This window comes from Prunus mume, linkage group LG7 (genome assembly GCF_029339155.1).
Source record: "Prunus mume cultivar Tortuosa linkage group LG7, ASM2933915v1, whole genome shotgun sequence".
Lineage (NCBI taxonomy): Eukaryota > Viridiplantae > Streptophyta > Magnoliopsida > Rosales > Rosaceae > Prunus > Prunus mume.
Window position 1 is genome coordinate 18,613,550 of NC_142704.1, and position 20,687 is coordinate 18,634,236.

A 20,687-nucleotide genomic window follows, 5' to 3' on the forward strand; every position below is an offset into this window, starting at 1 on the left:
ATATATAAAGATATGTTAGTTAAGGTGAAAAGTAGAAAGCCATAATGTAATAATACTTTCTCAACCAAAAAACATGGAATGGGGGATCCTTTAGAAATACATGGGTTGGAGACCAAATTTACTCAAATCTTCATCTCGCCAATAAATTCTTATAAATCATCTGGTGATGCTACATGTATCATATTTACTTATGATGAATACTTCATGAATACTTCTCCAATAAGAGTAAAATTCACATATACAAGTGGATCTCGCATTTATCATAAATGTGATGTATAATGTGATTCCTAAGTGTGGTACACCGATACATATTTACATTAATTTTGGAGTTAACTCACTTTCCTCCCTCTCTCTATATCTATTCCCATGCATTATGTCTACTGGATACGTAGCTCAAATAATGGTTTTCAGCTTCTTAGGGCCCTCCAATTGATTAAAAAGTGAGAGATGAAGGGAAAAGGGGACAAGGGGAGGCCCCAATATCTCAAGTTTGGTTTTACAGGTTCATCACCCAAACACCTGCATGTTCTCTTTAAGAACGGTTATAGTCCCATACACAACCTGCATTTATTGCTCTTCCTTCCCCTCTCACTACAAATACTCTGCAAAACCTAACACTTAACCCACTCACATACACAAGACTTTCAGTTATTTCCATTACATATTCTCATCGTCTGTGTGTGACTTCAAGTCTTCAAATCCTTCAGATCATAATCTCCAATTTCTTTTGTCTCTCTCATAATATGTCTTCCATTGTTCTTCTTTTTTTTCTTTGTCTTTCTATCCATGCATGCAATGCCCGACTTCTAGGCCTCTTTGATAAGCAAAGTGGCAGTAAATCCTACCATTCTGTTGAGGTGGGTGCAAATATTTCAACATCTGATTAAATTCTTGTACATAATATTTTGAGAAGTTCTGCCATGAAGTTTTAATTCCATCATGCGGTGCATACATGCCTTATTTATTGTTATGTAACCAAAAAAAATTGGTCATCATAGTATCTTGTTGAATTGTTAGAACTGCATGCGATAATCTGGAGTACTTAATTGTTCCCCATCACCGGTTGCAAGCAAACCATGTGTCTCATCACATGACCTTATCACGTGCTGACAAAGATAGACACATACAACGTGCGAAACATATGAAAGAAATTGTAATAACTTAAGTGATTATTAGCTTTAACTTATTGAAGTGGCCTAATTATTTTAGGGTTGGTGCAGGATGTAAAGAAAGTTTTAAGTGAGACTTCAAAGTCATCGATGATGCCTACCATCTCAGTTGAATACCAAGCACAACAAATAAACGCTGAAACATTCACCCATGAAAGTATCCCGACGGCTATTTTGAGGAAACAAGGGCATGCCAATGGGCCAGCCTCAGGTTCTTATAAATCTTCGAATCAATTAGGTAATTATTTTTTGGTTTTGTATATATATTCTTGTTGATGATGAAGATATGTACGGTGGTGTGCAGGATATGATATTATTACATCATCTTCCCAGGTTGAGCAGAAGAAATTGATTAAAATGCAGGTACATAAGTTACTGGATGCAATTTAGTATTTTTTTTTATAGATTGTTTTGAATGTTCTCTGTTACACTGGTGGTGCAAGTGGCCATATCTACTGTAACCATGTCCCCTGTGAGGAAATCAGGGCATGTGGTCTGCTCATGCATGAACTGTACATATAGCCGTTTGTGAGATACATGATACATATATATATATATATATATATATATATATATATATAGGGCTGAGAAGAAAAAAGGTGTTTAGAACCTAATTATGTTATGAGTCGTATGCTTATGAGCTAGATTGAATCTGAATCACATATTAATATGCTAAGAGAACCTAATCGATGGATCAGATTGATTCAGTATTCGCGATTGTCATGACTTATGATAAAATAACCTTTACGTATATATGTATCTATATCAATTATATTTTGCATGGAAATTAATGCATATGAATATTGATGCTGTATGTTTTTAGGGATTGAAGAGGCAGGCACGGACATTACTGGGATCTGCAACACATAACATGGAGGAAGACAAAGATTCGAAGGAAGATGAAGCTATTGAGGACGTAGGTGTTATGGATTATGCACAACCTCACAGGAAGCCACCCATTCACAATAGAAAGTCCTAGACACATCCGGATTTTCTGCTTCTGATGGAGTTTACTTCATTTCTAGCTAGCTAGCCCAAAGAAAAATTATATAGTGATTTGTCCTTGGTTGGTGGGAATGGTATTTGTAATTTACCTGGTCTATAGAAGAAAAAAAAAAAAAAAAAAAAAAATCTCTTGCAAAACCTTGGAAAAAAGAAGAAGAAGAAGAAGAAGAAGAAAAAGAAAGATCCTGTCCTCGTGATTGATAGAGAACAAGTGTTTTCCTTTTCTGCAACAGAGAGAAGTCCAGTAGTGACAAAATGGTGATTTGATGGATGATGGCTCCTCTTTTTTATTGTTTCTATGTGTGTTTTTATGTTGACGGATTAATAAATGATTGTAATCTAAGTGAAACATGTTACATGGATGTGTCGCATGGCAACCCTCCTTGCTTGTGTTGTCATTGTCATCCATTTGGGTGGTATTTCTAGGTTTCTCCATTTCGAGTGATTGGTCTAGTCAAATAAGCTGCATGTTAAAAAGACCAGGAAGTTGTATCCAAAATAATCACGTTCAATTAGTTGGTTGCTAAGGCTCGCTGCTTTTCTGTCGGGGACGAAATTATGCTAGGTTCAGTCGCGCATGTACATATGAGCGTTTTTGAGTTGTTATTTTAAGTTGTTAATGCATTGTGAGGTTTATATGCATCAATAGCTGACGCTAACCTTCCTCCTCTGAAAGTATATGGCTACCTACTTTCTAATAACCGCACTTCAGAGAGGGATATGTTTCACAAATTGCTGACACCATGCCCCCACTTTACAATGAATTCCATATTCCATTTTGGTGACTTGGAAATGGTAGGAAATAAGTAAAAAGGAGACTTTGAAAAAACACAAAGGAGAGAGAAATTTTGTAAAAGAAGCCAAAATAGACAAAATTGCCCTTATTTATTTTTGAATTTCCTAAGGATTCATTTGTATTTGCATGTTTTTGATTTGAAAGTTGAGAGGTTTTTCTGTTAATTTTGAAAAAACTTTGGTTTTTTCCAAAAGTGAAATTTTTTTTTGGCTAAAACCTAAATTTACTTAAGTGTTGGGGTATAAAACAAAATAGCCAAATTATACGTTTGCCTATGTTTGGTATTTAAGAAAGCAGTAGCAATTCACAAAATCTTCCAGATAGGGGTTGAGTTTCACAAGCTGGCAAGAAACCAGCACATGCTCTATACACAAACTACAGTGGTTGATTATGGGCCACAATGTTTTGAAATGAATCGATCTTTGGTGCGAGTAAAAGCTACATGGTAGTAACTAGATATTTATGTTTGGTAGCACAAATATTCAACCAAAAATAAGCTAATCAATATTCAAGATTGGCCGGACCAGCGGTTCAATATGCGCTCTTGTTTGATGAAGTATTCTTTTATAAATTTGGATTCTGGTTTCTTTAGATTAATCAAGTACTGCTGCAGCTGACAATAAAAGGTTTAACGAAGTTTATAAATTCAGAGGTTCTGATGCCCAGCTTCAGATCGATCTCACCACCACCCAACCAGAAGAAATCAGGACGGAGTTTCTGAATTGCTTCATCCAAGATCACCTGAAAGTGAAACCAACCCATACATCATCACATTAAGAAGAGCAAAATCTGTCTACACACATATATGCAAATTCATCTAATCTTATGCTTACTAAAATTTAGTGTGAAAGTGCTAGGTCGTGGTCGTCACAGACAATAACTACAATGTCATTTCATAATGTTTTGTGATTTCTAGTTTATGATACATCATATGACCCATGATAGGAAAATGAATATCCACTGTTCAAGCATTTTCTAAGTATTTCAGACATTATAATACACTCCCTACACTAATGCATGTGCAAACACACGCAAAAGAGTGTTTGCTGTCTAACAAACCTAGTTATATAATCTACCTCTCAAAATAACTCCCTTCTTTTGGAAGATGTGGCAGACTGGCAGACACTCGTTGATCAAAGACAACCAATACAATGGACCACCATTTGACAACCCAAAACTTGACACTTTCGGACTAATAGACAGTTGATATCTGAAAAGTGGACCAGCTTAACAGCTGTTATGAAGGTTGGCACAACTGAACTTATAAACAGGGTTCCTGGCAATTGAACCTCGGGTCCTGTGCTGGAGCTTATCATGAAAGGGCACTGAAGTAGTTTGTCTCAAGAACACAGGACAGCACAGGTGTAGCTTATAGTTGTAGGGAGGTAATGTTTACAGTTGTTGTATAAGCTTATGAAACCTTGAGAGCATGTTACGGAAAGTTTAAAAGAAATGGACCACAATTTAGATACAGTTTCCATCCTAGTTTCATCTAATCAATCACATCGGACTTCTGAGCAATCAGTTAATTGGTTTTACAATTTTCAAGGGGCAGATGCAAAGGCAAAGGATCTTGAGTGACATGTCAAGCAAAAATAATTCTGGTACCACGAGACCACAAAAAACAATTCCAACTCCAAAGGGCATCAAATACATAGTAAATAAATGAAAGAAACAAGTGTTCACCGGAATGTCTGTTTTCATGCCAATGCATGTAACTCCGTTGTGCTCAAATCCAGTCAATTCTACTGAAGTTTCCTCAGGTGCAAGCCTCACTGCATAATCAAATAACAAACATTATCACCTTCTGAAATACAATAAGAAAAATTTAACGTAAACCTTGAAGATATAAACATATTAAAAAAACTGACAATGGAGAACAGAAAGAAAATCCAACAATGCAGCATATTTTGGAACACCTTTTTTTTTTTCCTTGCAGAGAACTTTTGAACACTTCCACAGTATATACTTAGAAATACAAAACGACGGTTTATGATAAAACAACAGGAGTAATACAAAAGAAACATAGACTGGAATTGGATTGTCATCTTTTTTTATTTCTTCCCCAACTGTCCAACGAGGCAGGAAAGGGTTAAAAATGAATATGTTATACAATAACATTGGAACATGTCTCTATGGATTTAAAGGAGAAGGCTCACACAAAAATTATTAGTATTTTTATTTGCACACATACAAAATCCTGGAAGGCGTTTTCTTGGAGTTCCCAAGAAGAACCATGTGAAAAGAGCGGGATCCCCTGAGAGTGAAGGAAGAAATGGGTGGAATCTGAGAAGATAGGAATAAAGCCGTCTCAAAAACAGTTCGCCCAGGAAAGCTGGCATTGAAGGAACTTTTGTAATACTTCCACAGTGGATGTGAAAAAGAGGGATGACCATAGGGATAAAACAGGATTAATACCGAAGAACCATAGCATGGACGTAGAGCAAATTTTTTATTGTTTTAAATCAACTGTCCACTAAAGCAAAAATGCGTTAAGAAAAAAATGTTACCTGATAACATTGGAACACATCTCCATGGGTTTAAGGAGAAGGTTCAAGCAGAAAGGCTAGTTTGATCTACGAACGGATAAAAGCCTGGAAACCATTTTGTTGGAAGATTAGGTTCCCAAGAAGATCTATGTGCAAAGATTTGGACCAACTTTCTTTGAGAGAGTGAGAAAAAAAAAGGAGGAATCTAAGAGGATCACGAATAAAGCCATCAAAAAAACAGTTGGACTAGAAAAGCCAACATTGCAGGCATTTTCTGAATAATTATACAGTGGATATAAAAATGATTACAGAATAAACAGAAGGAATAGAAAAGAAACATAAAATGGAGTTTGAATAACATTTTTTTCCGTCAACTTTTGATTGAGGCAAAAATGGTTATGAAAAAATGTTATCCAGTAGCATTGGAATGCATCTCCTATGAACTTGAGGAGAAGGCTCAAGCAGAAAGGATATTTATTTGATTTACGCACAGATAAAATCCTGGAAACCATTTTGTTGGATAACATGTTACCAAGAAGAACTATGTGCGAAGAGTTGGACCAACGTTTTTTGAGAACTGAAGAAAGAAATAGGAGGAATCTGAGGTGGTCATGCATAAAGCCATCTGAAGAATAGTACAACCAGAAAAGCCAAACATTTCAGCAAATTTTAAGACACTTCTTACAGTAGATCTCAAAAGAAGGGATGATAACAGCATTAAAATGGAGTAATACAAAAGAAACAGAGAACAGAGTTGGACCATTCTCATGTTATCAAACAATGAGGTGCATAATTTAGTAACATCAGCATCTAAACACACCACAATCACCTACCCCAAAATCACATTGCTATTTGTTCTTTTTATGTGACATTAAACACCCATCTTTCCGCCAATTTTCGTAGTACGAATAATGCATTCACCAGAAAAGATATAAATCTAATATCACCAGAGTCTGAACACAAAACCTACTACTAAGTACTAATAAGTACTAACTCACATTGCTAGTTTGCCACCTACTTGACAGTATTGGTATTATCCATTCTTTGTTTTTTTTTTAACATTGGACTTAAATGCATTTACGGCTATCCAAAATTTCTGAACAATGAAAAATAAAATTAACTTCAACATGCGAACAGCATAGATCCCATTTTGGCATACAAAAATTGCAAAACTTCAGAACATCTTAAGAAGTCTTTGATTGTTAATAGAACAAGAGAACTAACAGTTGAACTTTTTCTTGGCTATCTTCCCCTCGTTGAGCGAATACAAGAAGTTCTTTACAGCTTCAGCATTAAACCGAGCAGTATACTGCACCCAAAACAAAAGGGTCCAAATTTCACGCAACTCATACACCAGCATTATAAATGCCTTAACTTTAAACACATCCGTGAAAAAAAAAAAAAAAAAAAAAAAGGTTACCTGAACGACCACAACATAATACTTTGAATTGTTGCGGTCACTACAATCAACCACACTAGATTGGGCTTGAGTGTTAACCTGGGAAATGCAATACAAGGTCCAAATAAATAATTCAAAAAAGAAAAAGCAGAATGCAAGTGGAATTGAAAAGGGATTTTAGATAAGAGATTTGAGTTGAATGAGTTGGGTACCAAGACAATGCTTTTGCAGAGATGGTGGACGGAGGCGGCGCCGAGAACGTCGCGCCGGTCATCGAGAGACCAATCGTAGTAATCGGCAGGTACCCTCTTGAAGGCGAAGTCTTTCACGCCATTGGCGCGGAGAATGGCGGAGAGACGAGCTTCTGTGGCGCCGATGGCATCGTTTTGAGTCGAGGTAGGGATGGGGGTAGAGTTGTGTTGGGGAAGAGAGGCAGAGGAGGCGAGCTCGAGCTTTGATACGCGTTCTAGGATTTGGGTTTGGATTCGCTCCAGCTCTGCTAGTGATTTTTCCATTCTCTCTCTCTCTCTCTCTCTCTCTCTCACCTGAGTCCAATTTTCGAGCTTTGGTTAGCCATACGAACGACGCGTTTCTGATTGTCGTTTACGATTGTAAACGACAACCGGTCGATTAAATAAGGGTAAATTGCGGTGCGGAAAACCTCATGAATTATAACGCTTGTTGAAATGTCCACCTTGAATTATTTTTTCAGTCAATTTAACCATCAGACTATTTTAAATGGCTAATTTAACCCCTGCCGTTAGTTTCCATGTAGTTTCATCCAATTTTCCTTTAAAAATAATTAAATCTTTAAAAACTTAAGAAGCAAAAAAACACAAAACACAAAACAAAACAAAAAACCCCTAGCAATCAACGTCTTCCCCACCCCATCCCCCAAACCCTCTCTCTGCAATCCCACTTCTGTAAGGTTTTTTTAGTGAAAGAGCTGCAGATGTTTTTTCAGTGAAATAGCAACAGTGAAGATGGAGAAGAAGACCCACCTCTACAACACTGCAGATTGATGATCTACAACCCCATGGCAGATCGGGTATTTTCCAGTGAAAAAGCAACATCGGGTATTTTAGGGGGCAGACCCCATGGCAAATTGATGAGCTACAACCCAACAACCAAAGAGACCAAAGTTCTAGTCCACAACCTGTACTTTGCCAACAGAGTAGCAGTCTCTCCAGAGACGGGGAGAGAAGAAAGAAAAGAGATGGAAGAAGAAGAAGGAAAAGGAAAAAGAACATTAAAAAAAAGGAGCGAAGAAATTATGATTTTACATTTTCTTTATTATTTTTTGGTATTGTTCTTGTAAAATGACAAACTTACCCTTATAATTAATAGAAAATTGAATGGAAGTCTAAAAATTTGACGGCATGGGCTAAATTGGCCATTTAAAATAATTTGAAGGCTAAATTGGCTGAAAAAATAATCCGGAGGGGACATTCGATAGTCGATATAGTTTAGGGGGGTATTTGGCCGTTTACCCATTAAATAATGTACATGACTGTCTTTTCCCTGCTTTACTCATCTTTAGTCTCCATCCATTCTCTCAATTGGCTAAAAAATTGCGTGGTGTGGCGGTAGGAATGTTTGCCATTGGCAGAGACTCTTTGTATTTTAGAATAGAAAAAGAGGACCTATTGCCTTTTTTATTTTTTTTTATTTTTTTTAAAAAAATTATTTATTTTGTGTCACATGCATTTAATTTACACATAAATCTTATATATGTAATGTAAGATATTAATATTTTAATTAAAAAAATAATTAAATGGTTTTTGAACACATTAAATATATAAATTCATATGTCCGTGAAATATACGTGGTACAAAATGAATGGGAAATGCAAAAAGGGAAAAACAACACATAAGGCACTCTTCCGAGTTTGAAAAGCTAGCTACCTTCCCCTTTTAGGACTTGTTTGGTTCAAGGTTTAGAAGTTTGAGAATGAGTTTAAAATTGCATTCCCATGTTTGATAAGTGTACTCTTGGAAATGCAATTATGGACTTATGAGTATGAACTTCCCATGGGAGGAATTTTATATCCTTGGCTAAGTTTGGGAAGTTTTTCCCCCCACTTGGGACAGTTAATGCAAATTTTAATGACTAACTTACCCCTAATCAATTTTTAAAATACAATGTTTTAACTAGAGGGGTAATTTCGGGCATGACCCGTTATACGACTCGAAACTTGCACGAGAATTTAGCGGGTTTAACCCGCATGATTAAAATTCTGGTCATTTTCGAGTCAACCCGCCATGATTTGTTTAATAAACGAGTGGGTTTCGGGTCAACCCGCCAACCCTCTAAAATACCTATGTATCCCTCCAACCCTCTAAAATACCCATGTAACCCGCCAACCCACTAATTTTTAAAAAATGTCTTTTAGTTGTTACCACATAACTGGTCAACCCAACACGACTTGAAACCTGCATGAGAACTTAACGGGTCAACCCATGCATGACACGTTTATTAAATGGGTTGGGTTTGGGTTAAGCATTCCTGACACTTATATAATCTTGACACAACGCGAACCCGACATGACACGACCCATTGCCAGCCCTAGTTTTAACCTTAGAAAAACTCTTCATATTTCTTTCTTTGTGATTAAAAAAAAAAAAAAAAGTTAAGGGCATTGTTGAAAAACTCAACAAATTTTCATTCCCAAATTTGCACAAACTAAACATGGGAATAGATAAAATGACATTTCATGATCATCATTTCCCAATGTTTCTAACATGAGAATGAACATCCTCCATTTTCATCTCATGGGATTATACATGGGAAGCTCATTTCCAAGAAGTTCAATCCATGAACCAAACGAGCCCTTACATTCTCCGTCTTTTATATTACCTATTCATTTTCTATCATGTATTTCACTTACACGTAAATATATATATATATATATATATAATGTATTTAAAAACTCTTTATTCTCTTTACAACAAAATATTAGAATTTTGCATTAAATACATGGATATATGTGAGTAAAATTTAGTTGACATAAATTTAATGGGAAAGACAAAAAAAGAAAATTCAAAAGGAATGCAGCTAACATTAGAGGTGTCAAATGGGACGGGCTGACCTAGCATGGCACGAGCTTAGCTTATTTAAATGGGGTACGACACGACACCTCACGAGTATGAATATTAGTGGGCCTTGCTCAGCATGGCACGAAAGATTGAACTTGGCCGGATTAAAAAATTGAGTCCAATGGACCAGGCTAGGCTTGGTCCGAGCCCGCTTCAAGCACGGCACGAGCCCGAGCCCACTTCAAGTATGGCTCAAGCCTGGCCCACTTTATAAGTAGATGATGAACCACCAAACTTTATAACGAACCTCCTATGCCGCATAGCTATGGCATGAATGGTGGAGTTTTCCTTCTCTTTCCTCGCAAGAATGCATTATTTAGCAACTGGTGTGAAATATCTGAGTAGCCATCAATACTTTAATCTGTTTATTTTTCATAGATTGGAACATTGGTACAGCGACTTCTACTTCGTTTCTGGGCGAAAATTATACGAAAAATTATGTTACAACTTTCAAGCACATTGTTTCCTCGCATGAAGACAACATTCAGGCTTGTAGCATTCATGCGCAGCACCATAAGACAGATAAATCTAGAAGGCTCATTGTAACTTAGCAATTTTATCGAAAGTGTTCATACAGGTTGTCAGTAAGCAGTCTACACCTAACACCAGTAAACTAATATTAAAAATGACACAAAATTAATCAATCCGGAAAAACAAAGTCAATTGCCATTTCTATTGCATATGTATGAGATTTGACAAGTTCCACATTTTTATACCTTCTTATTCAACATCTGCAGTGGGCAGTCTGGTATTGTTCATGTTATGACCAATAATATAGTCTTGAAAGTTTGGTTTTGACAACTAACCAGTTTAGATGACATGACAGACATTGTTAGTAGTCCCATTTTCATCCCAGACAAGTCTCTTCCTACAATCCTATAGGCTAATTGTCTTTGATTTTCTATAGCAATGACCTTTTCAATCGAAAACTGTCGTGTAAATAACATCCAGTTAATGTAAGTTGGACTGGATGATGGCTAGCTACAGGGGAGACAGTATTTTGGAAATCTGGGAGCTTCCATTTTTTATGTTCATTTTTTTTTTCCGATCTCTTCCATCCACCACATAATCAAATGCTCATCCAAATATTTAGCATTACAGTGATTCAGCAGAGTGGCTCTACTTTTAGCAGCTGTGAAGATCATGTTGCATACATATTTACATAATAGAGAATCTTAACTATCATATTTCAGGTAAAACCCACACCTTAAAGCTACGATCCGATAAATTAAATGAGCTGGCATGACACGACGCGAGTACCTTGAAGACACGAATTTAAATTAGCCTGACCCGATTGACACCTCTAGCTAACATTCTTCTAAAATCAAATGATCAAGAGTTTTGTGTAGCGGTTCCAATCCAAGATAGTTTCCCACAGCTTCTTTGTCTGTCTATTTCGCCCACGGTTTTGATTGGTCAAAAAGTGTAAAAGTAAAGTCTCCATCAGTCCTTCCAGAACGTTGACCCGAAACTTCCTCCCCACTCAAACGTCTCATCGTCATTCCTCTCCAGCTTTTTCTCATTTTCAGACACCATAAAATAAAACCCCACAAACCCCACAAACCCCACAAATCCCTCCACTCTCTGCAACAAACAAACCGCCATAAACCCACAACTCACTGAACTCAATTCGTCACCATGCACAAAAGCACTTCTGGCTCACTAGGCCCCAGCGGCCTCGACCTAACCCAGGCCTTCTTCAAGCCCATCTCCGGCGCCGCCTCACCCTCCTCCATCAAGCGCCATACCAAGATCTCCGTCATCGGCGCCGGCAACGTGGGCATGGCCATCGCCCAGACCATCCTCACCCAGGACCTCGCCGACGAGCTCGTCCTCGTCGACGCCAAACCCGAGAAGCTCCGCGGCGAGATGCTCGACCTCCAGCACGCCGCAGCCTTCCTCCCCCGCACCAAGATCATAGCCGACGTCGACTACGCCGTCACCCACGGATCCGACCTCTGCATCGTCACCGCTGGGGCCCGCCAGATCCCCGGCGAGTCCAGGCTCAACCTGCTCCACCGGAACGTCGCCCTCTTCCGCAATGTCATCCCGCCGCTCGCCAAGTACTCGCCCGACACGATCCTGCTGATCGTGTCGAACCCGGTCGACATCTTGACATACGTGGCCTGGAAGCTGTCCGGGTTCCCCAGCAATCGGGTTGTCGGGTCGGGTACCAATCTGGACTCTTCGCGGTTTCGATTCCTCATTGCTGATCATCTTGATGTCAACGCTCAGGATGTGCAGGTGGGTTTTGATATGAAATTTCTCACTTGTTTTTTTGGTTTATGAGTATCAATATTGGATAAAACATGGTTCTGTTTTTTCGTTTAGTATATATTGCTATAGAATGTAGAATCACTCTCAATCAAGCCCTTAATTAGACTAGAGAACGTAGCAAACAAAAGAAAAGACATAAAGTTAAACAACAATCGCCTAACAAATAGGAAAAGAGCGAAATAGTATCCAATAAATAACTCATGGTAAAAAATTGAGTGGTGATTTCTCCATTCTTTTTTCTCCTATTTCATCCACTTGCACTTTTTTTTTATAACTAAAAAAGAAATGTAAGTGGATAAAATAAGAGTAGAAAATCATTGCCTAAAAAATTATATTTTCTCGCCTGTTTACTACGGTGACGGAGAATCAAATTATCACTATATTTATTCATTTTTCTACTTCATATAATTTCCCTTGATGTTGATACTTTAGCGGTATTCTGTATTCTCACACCCTCGTATTTTGGTAACACTGACAATGGAGACAAACAAATTTTTTTTTTTTTTTGTTTTTGAATTTTGTGTGTAGATATTAGTCCAAATTTTCATGTAATTTCTTGGGTAGTTGATATTTTAATTGAAATTTCTGTATTTTAAGACCCTCCATACTGATGTTTTAGTAGATAAAACCCCGGATTTTAATGTAATTTCTGGGCTATGATCATATCTTGTTTGATATTTCTATATTAAAGTAATTTCTGTATTTTTCTTATGGGATTGTAGGCTTACATTGTTGGGGAGCATGGTGACAGCTCAGTGGCATTGTGGTCGAGCATTAGCGTAGGGGGAGTGCCGGTGTTGAGTTTCTTAGATAAGCAAGAAATAGCGTACGAGAAAGAGACGCTAGAGAGCATCCACAAGGTGGTTATAGACAGTGCATATGAGGTGATCAGTCTAAAAGGATATACTTCTTGGGCAATTGGATACTCCGTGGCAGCGCTAGCTTGGAGCATATTGAGAGATCAGAGGAAGATCCACCCAGTCTCGGTGCTTGCCAAGGGGTTTTACGGGGTGGACGGTGGAGATGTGTTCTTGAGCTTGCCGGCACAGCTCGGGAGAGGTGGGGTTTTGGGGGTGACCAATGTGCATTTGACTGATGAGGAGACTCAGAGGCTGAGGGACTCGGCTAACACCATCTTGGAGCAGCTGAGTCAGTTGGGATTATGAATTCGATCACCAAGAACATGGTGGGATTGATATCTCATCAATCTTAGTTCCCACTTCTCTGCTTCAGTTTGTTCTTTTCGAAGGCAACAATTGTCCAGTTTTTGGCTTCAACTAACAGATGGTATCTTCACGTTGTAATGCGGTTCTGGCTTCTTACTGTGGCCTTCTGTTTTGTTTCTCGTGTAATAAATATTAAATCGAGCAGTTGGATTGTATGTCTTTTAAGACTAGTTTTATATATGAATTGAAACTACCTTTGAACAGAACTAAGATTATATGTCTTGTTTCGACCAAAAAAAAAAGAAAAAAAGAATATATGTCTTGCGGTGAAATATTTTTGCTCACCACTTTGACTCAAGGTGTATTATCACCATTCTTCTCAACACTTGACACGTGTTCATGAGTTTAACTATAATTAGCTCTTTACTTTGTATTTATAGAACTATAGTTATGCTCATGAACATGTGTCAAGTGTTCAGAAAGATGGTGATTGTACATCTTAGGTTAGAGTGGTGAGTAAAAATAAGCTGGCCAATAATTTAGGAAATGTAAAATATCAAATCAAATTTGTATCAAATTTAAAGGATATGGAAAAACTAGTTCGATTGAGTATCTCCAAAGGAAGAGGCAAATGAAATAGGCAAAATTGTACTATAACAACTTAGGTGGTATGTTGTCTATCCATTTGCCTCATAAAAAAGATTGATCACTCCAAGCAGTGGCGGGCCTATTAAGGCGCAAAGAGGTGCAGCTGCAAATTGCCTATTTACTCAGCTAGTGGTGGTGCACAGTTGCACAATGCACATATCACCTTATTTCTATTTTTAGCATTTAAGTAAATGTCTTTATCATTTTACTTTCATTTATTTTTATATTACTTCATTTACTTAAGTTTACAATATAAATAAGGAAGTACTTGTTAGCATATCTAAGAATTGTTAGCCTCATTAATGTAGGTTGGCTGCATTAATGAGGTTGGCTTGAATTTGTTGGCTACCTTAATGAGGTTGACTGCACTAATGAGGTTAGCTTGACTATGGCGGGCTGCTGCCATTAATAATGAGGAAACCTACTTGTAATTAATATTGAGCTTGGTTAGCAAGCTTACTACTTGTATAAATTCCTGCTGTAAGTTACAAAGTAAATTAAGAAGTTGAATCAGAAAATGTTGTGTTCATCTCATTCTCTCTGCACTCTCCACTCTCTCTACTTGATATTCTCAATATTTTCCTAAGTTTGACAGTACTCCCCATTTGTATTCAAATAAAAATACTAGAAAATCAAATTTCCACCAAATCAAAATATGAGAAATCGGTTTTAGTGCAAAATACGATTTAGGCTAAAAATGCTGGCACATTAAGTCAATATATACTTCATAATAAAATTCAATAAAATCAAGTTTTCTTATTTCATGTGTAAGGAATAAAAGCAACCAAAAATTATTTTGAGAAAGTGATTATTTTGAAAAATAATTTTTCATACTTAGTCAATATTTTTACATAAAATAATTTTTCATGTATGATATGAATGCATGAAGGGACCTAAAGTCAATCTAAGTAAAAAACCTTAGATGTTCAATCCACAAAGAGTTTTTAGCCTTTCAAAATTGCACTTCCGCTATAATATTCCTGGATCCGCTAGTGACACAAAGGGACTAGGTAATGCAAGTTTTACCTACTCTTTGGCCTCTTTCCTTAGAGATGCTCACCAAAACTTTATCCTTCACATGTATTCGAGTTTCTGGTGAGACATTTCTGGCATTTGGCACAGAGAAATGGCTTATAATCCAAAAAATGAAGTTTGATATCCTCTGCCCCTGTCCTGATTAATGGATTTCTCCTTGGCCATGGATCAGGTTGATCACTTGAATGGTTTTTTTGGTTGGTTGGTTTGTTTTTTTTCTGAAAACTTGAGCCGGTCCAGCCAAAAAAATAAAATAAAATAAAAAAAGAGAGAAGGTGGGCTGGTTGTTTCCTTGTTCTAAATGGGCTAACCAAAGCGAGGCTTTTAATTCTTGTTAACATAAACCACTCAACTTAAAAACTTTAGCCCGTATTAAACTCTCGTGAACCAATCACAATCTCTACGTAAGTTCATTAAGAACTAATCGATGGGCCATGTAATTTGGCACAATTATTTTAACGGCCCGAAAAGAAAACAATTTTCGTTTTGAATACAAATGACAGTTTAAATTATAAAGGGGAAATGGTTTCTCATACATACTTCAAAGGTGTCATGCAGGTTCGAACTTGAGACCACTAATATGAAAATCAAGACCATTTTTCACATAGCTTGACCCTTTGGCAAAGAAGACAATTTTATGAAGAGATTAGACGAAAGTACATTGGTCTTCTTTTGTTTGGTCTTCAAGCATGGCATCTTCGTCTTTGCCAAAGGCAAAATTGAAATGACATATCTAGCTAGCTAGCTAGCAAGCTCTATCATGAGAAAACGTATTGGCTTATTTCATTGTGAGAGGTTGTCTATGTGACAAAGATAAAAATCAGAAACGAGGATCATTGAACTTGGCTTACTTTTCAGAATGCCGTACTTAAGTTATCCCACTCGGGTGAGCTCTTAGAGCATTTCCACCGATTAGCCCTTGCCATGGCAAGGAGCCCTAGGCGATTACTATTCACGTGAATAGTGGCTGCCCTAGCTCCCAACAAATGTGTGTTTCCAGCAGTTAGCCCCTTGCCATGGCAAATACTATTCATTTTTTTGTTTTTTTCACAACTTTGTTTATTTAAACAATTAATTTGGATAATATTTTCGGATAATATTTTTGGGTTCCTACGTGTCAATACTATTCATATCGGATAAGATTTTCGGTTTCAAATTTCAGATAAATTTCAAATTTTAGATACATTTCAAAATTCAAATTTGAGATAAATTCAAAATTTGAATTTCAGATACATTTCGAAATTCAAATTCCAGATAAATTACCAATTCCAAATTTCATTTGAATTTCAAATTTCAGATAAGATTTTCATCCTCTAAAATTGCGCCACGTGTCATCTCTATCTGTCTAAATTTTTCTATAAAACCAGAGGCTCAGCTCATACCTCCCACACCATATCTTCTCTGCATCTTCATTTCTCATATTTTAGATTTCATTTCTCAGATTTTAGATTTCATTCTCCATTCTCAATGTCAGACATGGAAGATGTTTTGGATAGGCAAGAGCGAGAAAGGCGAGCAAGAATGCGCAGAAGAGCTGCAAGCAAAAGGGCGCAGAGAGAACTAGATGAGCAACTTGGTGTGGCCGTTGCTTTGATGGAGGAAGAAAACCAGAGCCGTCGTGGTTCACGAGAAGGCCGGGCATCGAATGTGGACAGACATAGACATTCTCGGGGTAAGAATCTTCTGGAAGATTATTTTATCCCACAATCTCTGTACTCTGATGTTCATTTTCGAGCAAGATATAGAATGCAACCCCATTTGTTCAATAAAGTCATGCATGATATTTGCAATTATGATGACTACTTTGTTCAAAAGAAAAATTGTGCTGGAGATTTGGGGCTGCTTCCCGAGCAAAAGTTCACAGCTGTGATACGAATGTTGGCGTATGGGTCATCTGCTGATCAAGTGGATGAGATTGCCCGGATGGGGAAGTCCACTATTTTGGAGAGCTTGGTGCGATTTTGTGATGCAGTGGAAAATCTGTACACCATGGACTACCTGCAGACCTCGCCAGGACCTGCAACGACTTCTACAAAAAGCTGAGTCTCGTGGATTTCCTGGAATGATTGGTAGCATTGACTGCATGCACTGGCAATGGAAAAATTGTCCATATGCTTGGCAAGGGGATTATGGTAATCGGAAAGGGCGAAAAGCATCATCCTCGGCGATTCTGGTTTTGATACAGGTTTGGCATGCCTTCTTTGGAGTTGCCGGCTCTCAAAATGATTTGAACGTCCTGGGTCAATCCCCGGTGTTCAATGATATTTTGAGAGGTGAATGCCCAAATATCACATATCAAGTCAATAATACCGTGTATCAGAACGGGTATTATCTAGCTGATGGTATCTACCCGAGATGGACAACATTTGTGAAATCAATTCCACATCCCCGATCCGAGAAGGAAATTTTTTGCTGCCTATCAAGAGGGGTACAGAAAAGATGTGGAGAGGTGCTTTGGTATCCTTCAAGCTCGGTGGGCTATTATCAGGGGCGCGGCGCGTCTATTTGACGAGGAGGTGCTCAGAAGTATAATGATGACTTGTATCATCCTCCACAACATGATTGTGGAAGATGAGTATGATTATGATGTTGAGGAAGTGTATGAGCCAGATCCCATGAACACGACCTTAACACGAATTTATGAAAAACCTATGGGGCCAAATGGAGAACCAGTGCAGCATGATCCGTTAGTTAGAGACGGTACTTTCATGCATCGCATGATTGAGCGCTACACGGAGATGCAATCGTCGTATATTCATGAACACCGTCAAGTTGATTTGATGGAGCATTTGTGGGCGGTGAAAGGCAATGAAGGTCAATGAAGTCAAGTGAAGAAGTTATTTTAGTGCATTATGTTTATGTTGTATTTTTAGTTATGCTTTGTTGTTTTTTTCATGCTTTGGTTGTGGTTTGTTTATTTTTTATGCTTTGGTTGTGGTTTGTTTATTTTTTATGCTTTGGTTGTGGTTTGCTTTTTATGTATGGAATGTTTTGAATAAAAAGGAATTTTGTTGAATATTTTCTTCATTCACTACAAGAAAATCAATACAACTCATAAAATAAAATACATGAATTACCACTAATTTTTTAAATAAAAAAAAATTACAATGAAATGAAAGGCAAGCAAACTAATTTAATGGTACAATGAAATGAAAGGCAAGCAAACTAATTTAATGGTACAATGAAATGAAAGGCAAGCAAACTAACTTAATTGTTTTGATCATTTAACCAATCCATGTTGCTAGGTCTATCGTCACGAAAAAGTCTTCGTCTCATAACATCCCTTCGTTCTAGCTTCCAATATTGTTTTGTGTCAGGGGACATATGGGTTGTATCCATGGCCATTGTTTCCCGATCCTTATTTTCAATCTTTTCTTGCCGTGCATACTCCCTTTCTTGGCGTGCATACTCCCTTTGTTGGCGTACATACTCCCTTTCTTTTGCATTTTCTACATCAATTGCCCTATCGTGCTCTTGTTGTTTCATGTCCATTTCAATTCTCATGGCTTGCATCCTTGAAAGTTCCTCCAAAAATTTAGATGATGACTTGGTAGCATTACTCCCTCTCTTCGCCTTCGCCGCATTCCTCCCAATAGGCCTCGGCTCCTTTTCGATAGGTGAGTCTTGACTCATCGGGGAATCCATAGGTGAATCCGATGCCGGTGTCTCATAGAGTGGCGTCTCGTTCAAGACTACCGTCGGACCCGTTGGAATAATTTGGAATTTCTTACAATTCTTCACCACCTCCCAACAATGGGTATGGTTGAAGCTTTTTTTTCCTTGCCCAGTAGCACCAAAAAACATTTGTGCTTGTATAGTCTATAAAAAAATAGGAATGCAAGAAACTTTAAAAATTATTGGCAATTCAACAAGTATAAAAAAATAATAATGGAAATACAAGAAACCTTAACAATTTATTAGAAATGAAAAACAAAATTTAAATATTACAACAAACATTCATATTAATATTGGAAATACAAGAAATATTAACAAAATATATAAATTGCAAGAAATATTTAAATTAACTTTAATATGACATAGAAATTAATAAAACAAAAATTACAAATAATTTACCTCACTGGTAAGGTTTTCCCGCTTCTATGGTTGTCCATCGCCTTTGCCAAGGCATCCCTCCATTTCGCCAACTCTTTGTTAAGAATTTTCCACATACTAGATAGTGCTTAATCTGTACGGGTCGTACTGACACCCTTTCACAAAAATCTGATGAATTTTTTTCCACATATGACAGAATTTCATCTCATTGCCCGATACGGGACAATGACTAATGTGGAGCCAAGACTCACACAAGCTAACATCTTCCATGACACTCCATGCCCCTCCGGTTTCACTAGAAGAACCCATAAATTTTTCTAGAAAAATTCAACTTCAAAGTGAAACAAATTTAGACTAGAAAGTGAATAATGGTAGAATGAGAAGAAAATGTATGAAGAGGTGGTGTTAAAAGTGAAGAGTATTTGTTGGTATTTATAGGAAAAAACATCAGTATTTTTTTGGGTATTTTTTCAAATTTTTTCCGATTTTTTTTTCATTATTTTTGGCAGATTGAAAGCTGCCGTTGGATTCTTTGGAAGAACTTCATCGGAGCGCCAGAGCATCGCCACGTGGAAGAGAGCCGTTGGGTGCAACTTCCGATTTTTTTCATTTTTATTCGCGAAAAATGAGAAGCGTTGGATTTTGAACAAACTCGATCGGAGGCGCGCCACGTGGAATAGATCCGTTGGCGGCGTAGCGGCGCGTCAATTTTTAATGTTGGCGTCGTTGCACGCGCCAACGTTAAAAAAAAACGTCGTCGTCGCTGACGAGGCCCAAAACTCGTTTTCTTTGCTTGGACTGCCGAGGCTAGCCAGCAAATTTTTTTCTGGGGCCCACACCTTGCCTGGCAGCTTTGGGTTGCTGAAACAAGCTTTTCCCCAGCCCCCTCCCCCACCGCTTGCTGGAAATGCTCTTAGCAATTAGTCCCTATTAGTAAGCCTAAGCCCTGCTGAAGCTTTCAATTCGAGGGGTTCAAATAAAAAGGTTTTACTTTCGTTCGAGTCTTGCCCTTGGACAAATTCCATCGTCGAAAGGGGGCCAACTCATCCGCTTGTCAATTAATTCTTGGTGTAATTCTCCCTCGAAAATGATTGGTGTCAGAATTTTTCGTCAGTGAAGATTAGAATGGACACCTGAGGTTGCTTCCCCATTTGAGGTGTCCGGTCATTTACAAGATGTTTACATCTCTACATTTTGTGCTTATTTAGAAGTGTTTTTATAAGTAAAAACAACTTTTATATAATCAAAAGCGATTTTTTTTTAAGAAAAAGTTAAAAGTGCCTTTCGATTCTAAAAATATTTCTTATTGCTTTTGAAGACGTGTTTCTAGGTGTTTAATTTTGTACTGTGCTTCTATAAAAGTAGTCCAAAACGGACCCTTAATTACTATAAAAAGATGTGTCATCACCATCTTATCTTCGGCCAAAAATTGATCCAATAAGGAAACACACAAAACAAGAAAATCAATGATCCCCCAAATCAACTGCAACCTTTAAATATTATGTTCATGATGAAATTAGAGTATCCAATATAAAATCATTTGACACTAGGTGGA

At 37.6% G+C, this 20,687-nt stretch overlaps 3 protein-coding genes across 5 annotated transcripts; 2 read left to right on the forward strand and 1 right to left on the reverse strand.

Annotated features, from left to right (window-relative positions):
• The first annotated feature begins 583 nt into the window (after nt 1-583).
• Nucleotides 584-2,572, forward strand: RGF6 (root meristem growth factor). 2 transcript variants are annotated; one of them, XM_089042102.1, is made up of 4 exons: nt 584-857; nt 1,221-1,380; nt 1,474-1,532; nt 2,002-2,572. In XM_089042102.1, exons 1-4 carry the CDS (start codon nt 744-746, stop codon nt 2,146-2,148), a joined length of 480 nt encoding a protein of 159 aa, XP_088898228.1. In that variant the 5' UTR covers nt 584-743; the 3' UTR covers nt 2,149-2,572. The 2 variants fall into 2 exon arrangements, with proteins under 2 accessions (XP_088898228.1, XP_008238558.1); XM_008240336.2 differs by having other exon boundaries at nt 587-857; nt 1,993-2,572.
• A 675-nt stretch (nt 2,573-3,247) lies between these two features.
• Nucleotides 3,248-8,077, reverse strand: LOC103337186 (YbaK/aminoacyl-tRNA synthetase-associated domain-containing protein). 2 transcript variants are annotated; one of them, XM_008240338.3, is made up of 6 exons: nt 7,860-8,077; nt 7,071-7,403; nt 6,880-6,957; nt 6,684-6,768; nt 4,657-4,745; nt 3,248-3,711 (listed from the first exon to the last, which is right to left on the reverse strand). In XM_008240338.3, exons 1-6 carry the CDS (start codon nt 7,929-7,931, stop codon nt 3,568-3,570), a joined length of 801 nt encoding a protein of 266 aa, XP_008238560.2. In that variant the 5' UTR covers nt 7,932-8,077; the 3' UTR covers nt 3,248-3,567. The 2 variants fall into 2 exon arrangements, with proteins under 2 accessions (XP_008238560.2, XP_008238559.2); XM_008240337.3 differs by lacking the exon at nt 7,860-8,077 and having other exon boundaries at nt 7,071-7,687.
• Nucleotides 8,078-11,462: 3,385 nt separating this feature from the next.
• On the forward strand, nt 11,463-13,662 carry LOC103337187 (L-lactate dehydrogenase B-like). The gene is made up of 2 exons (XM_008240339.2): nt 11,463-12,197; nt 12,953-13,662. Exons 1-2 carry the CDS (start codon nt 11,592-11,594, stop codon nt 13,394-13,396), a joined length of 1,050 nt encoding a protein of 349 aa, XP_008238561.1. The 5' UTR covers nt 11,463-11,591; the 3' UTR covers nt 13,397-13,662.
• Nucleotides 13,663-20,687: the final 7,025 nt, after the last annotated feature.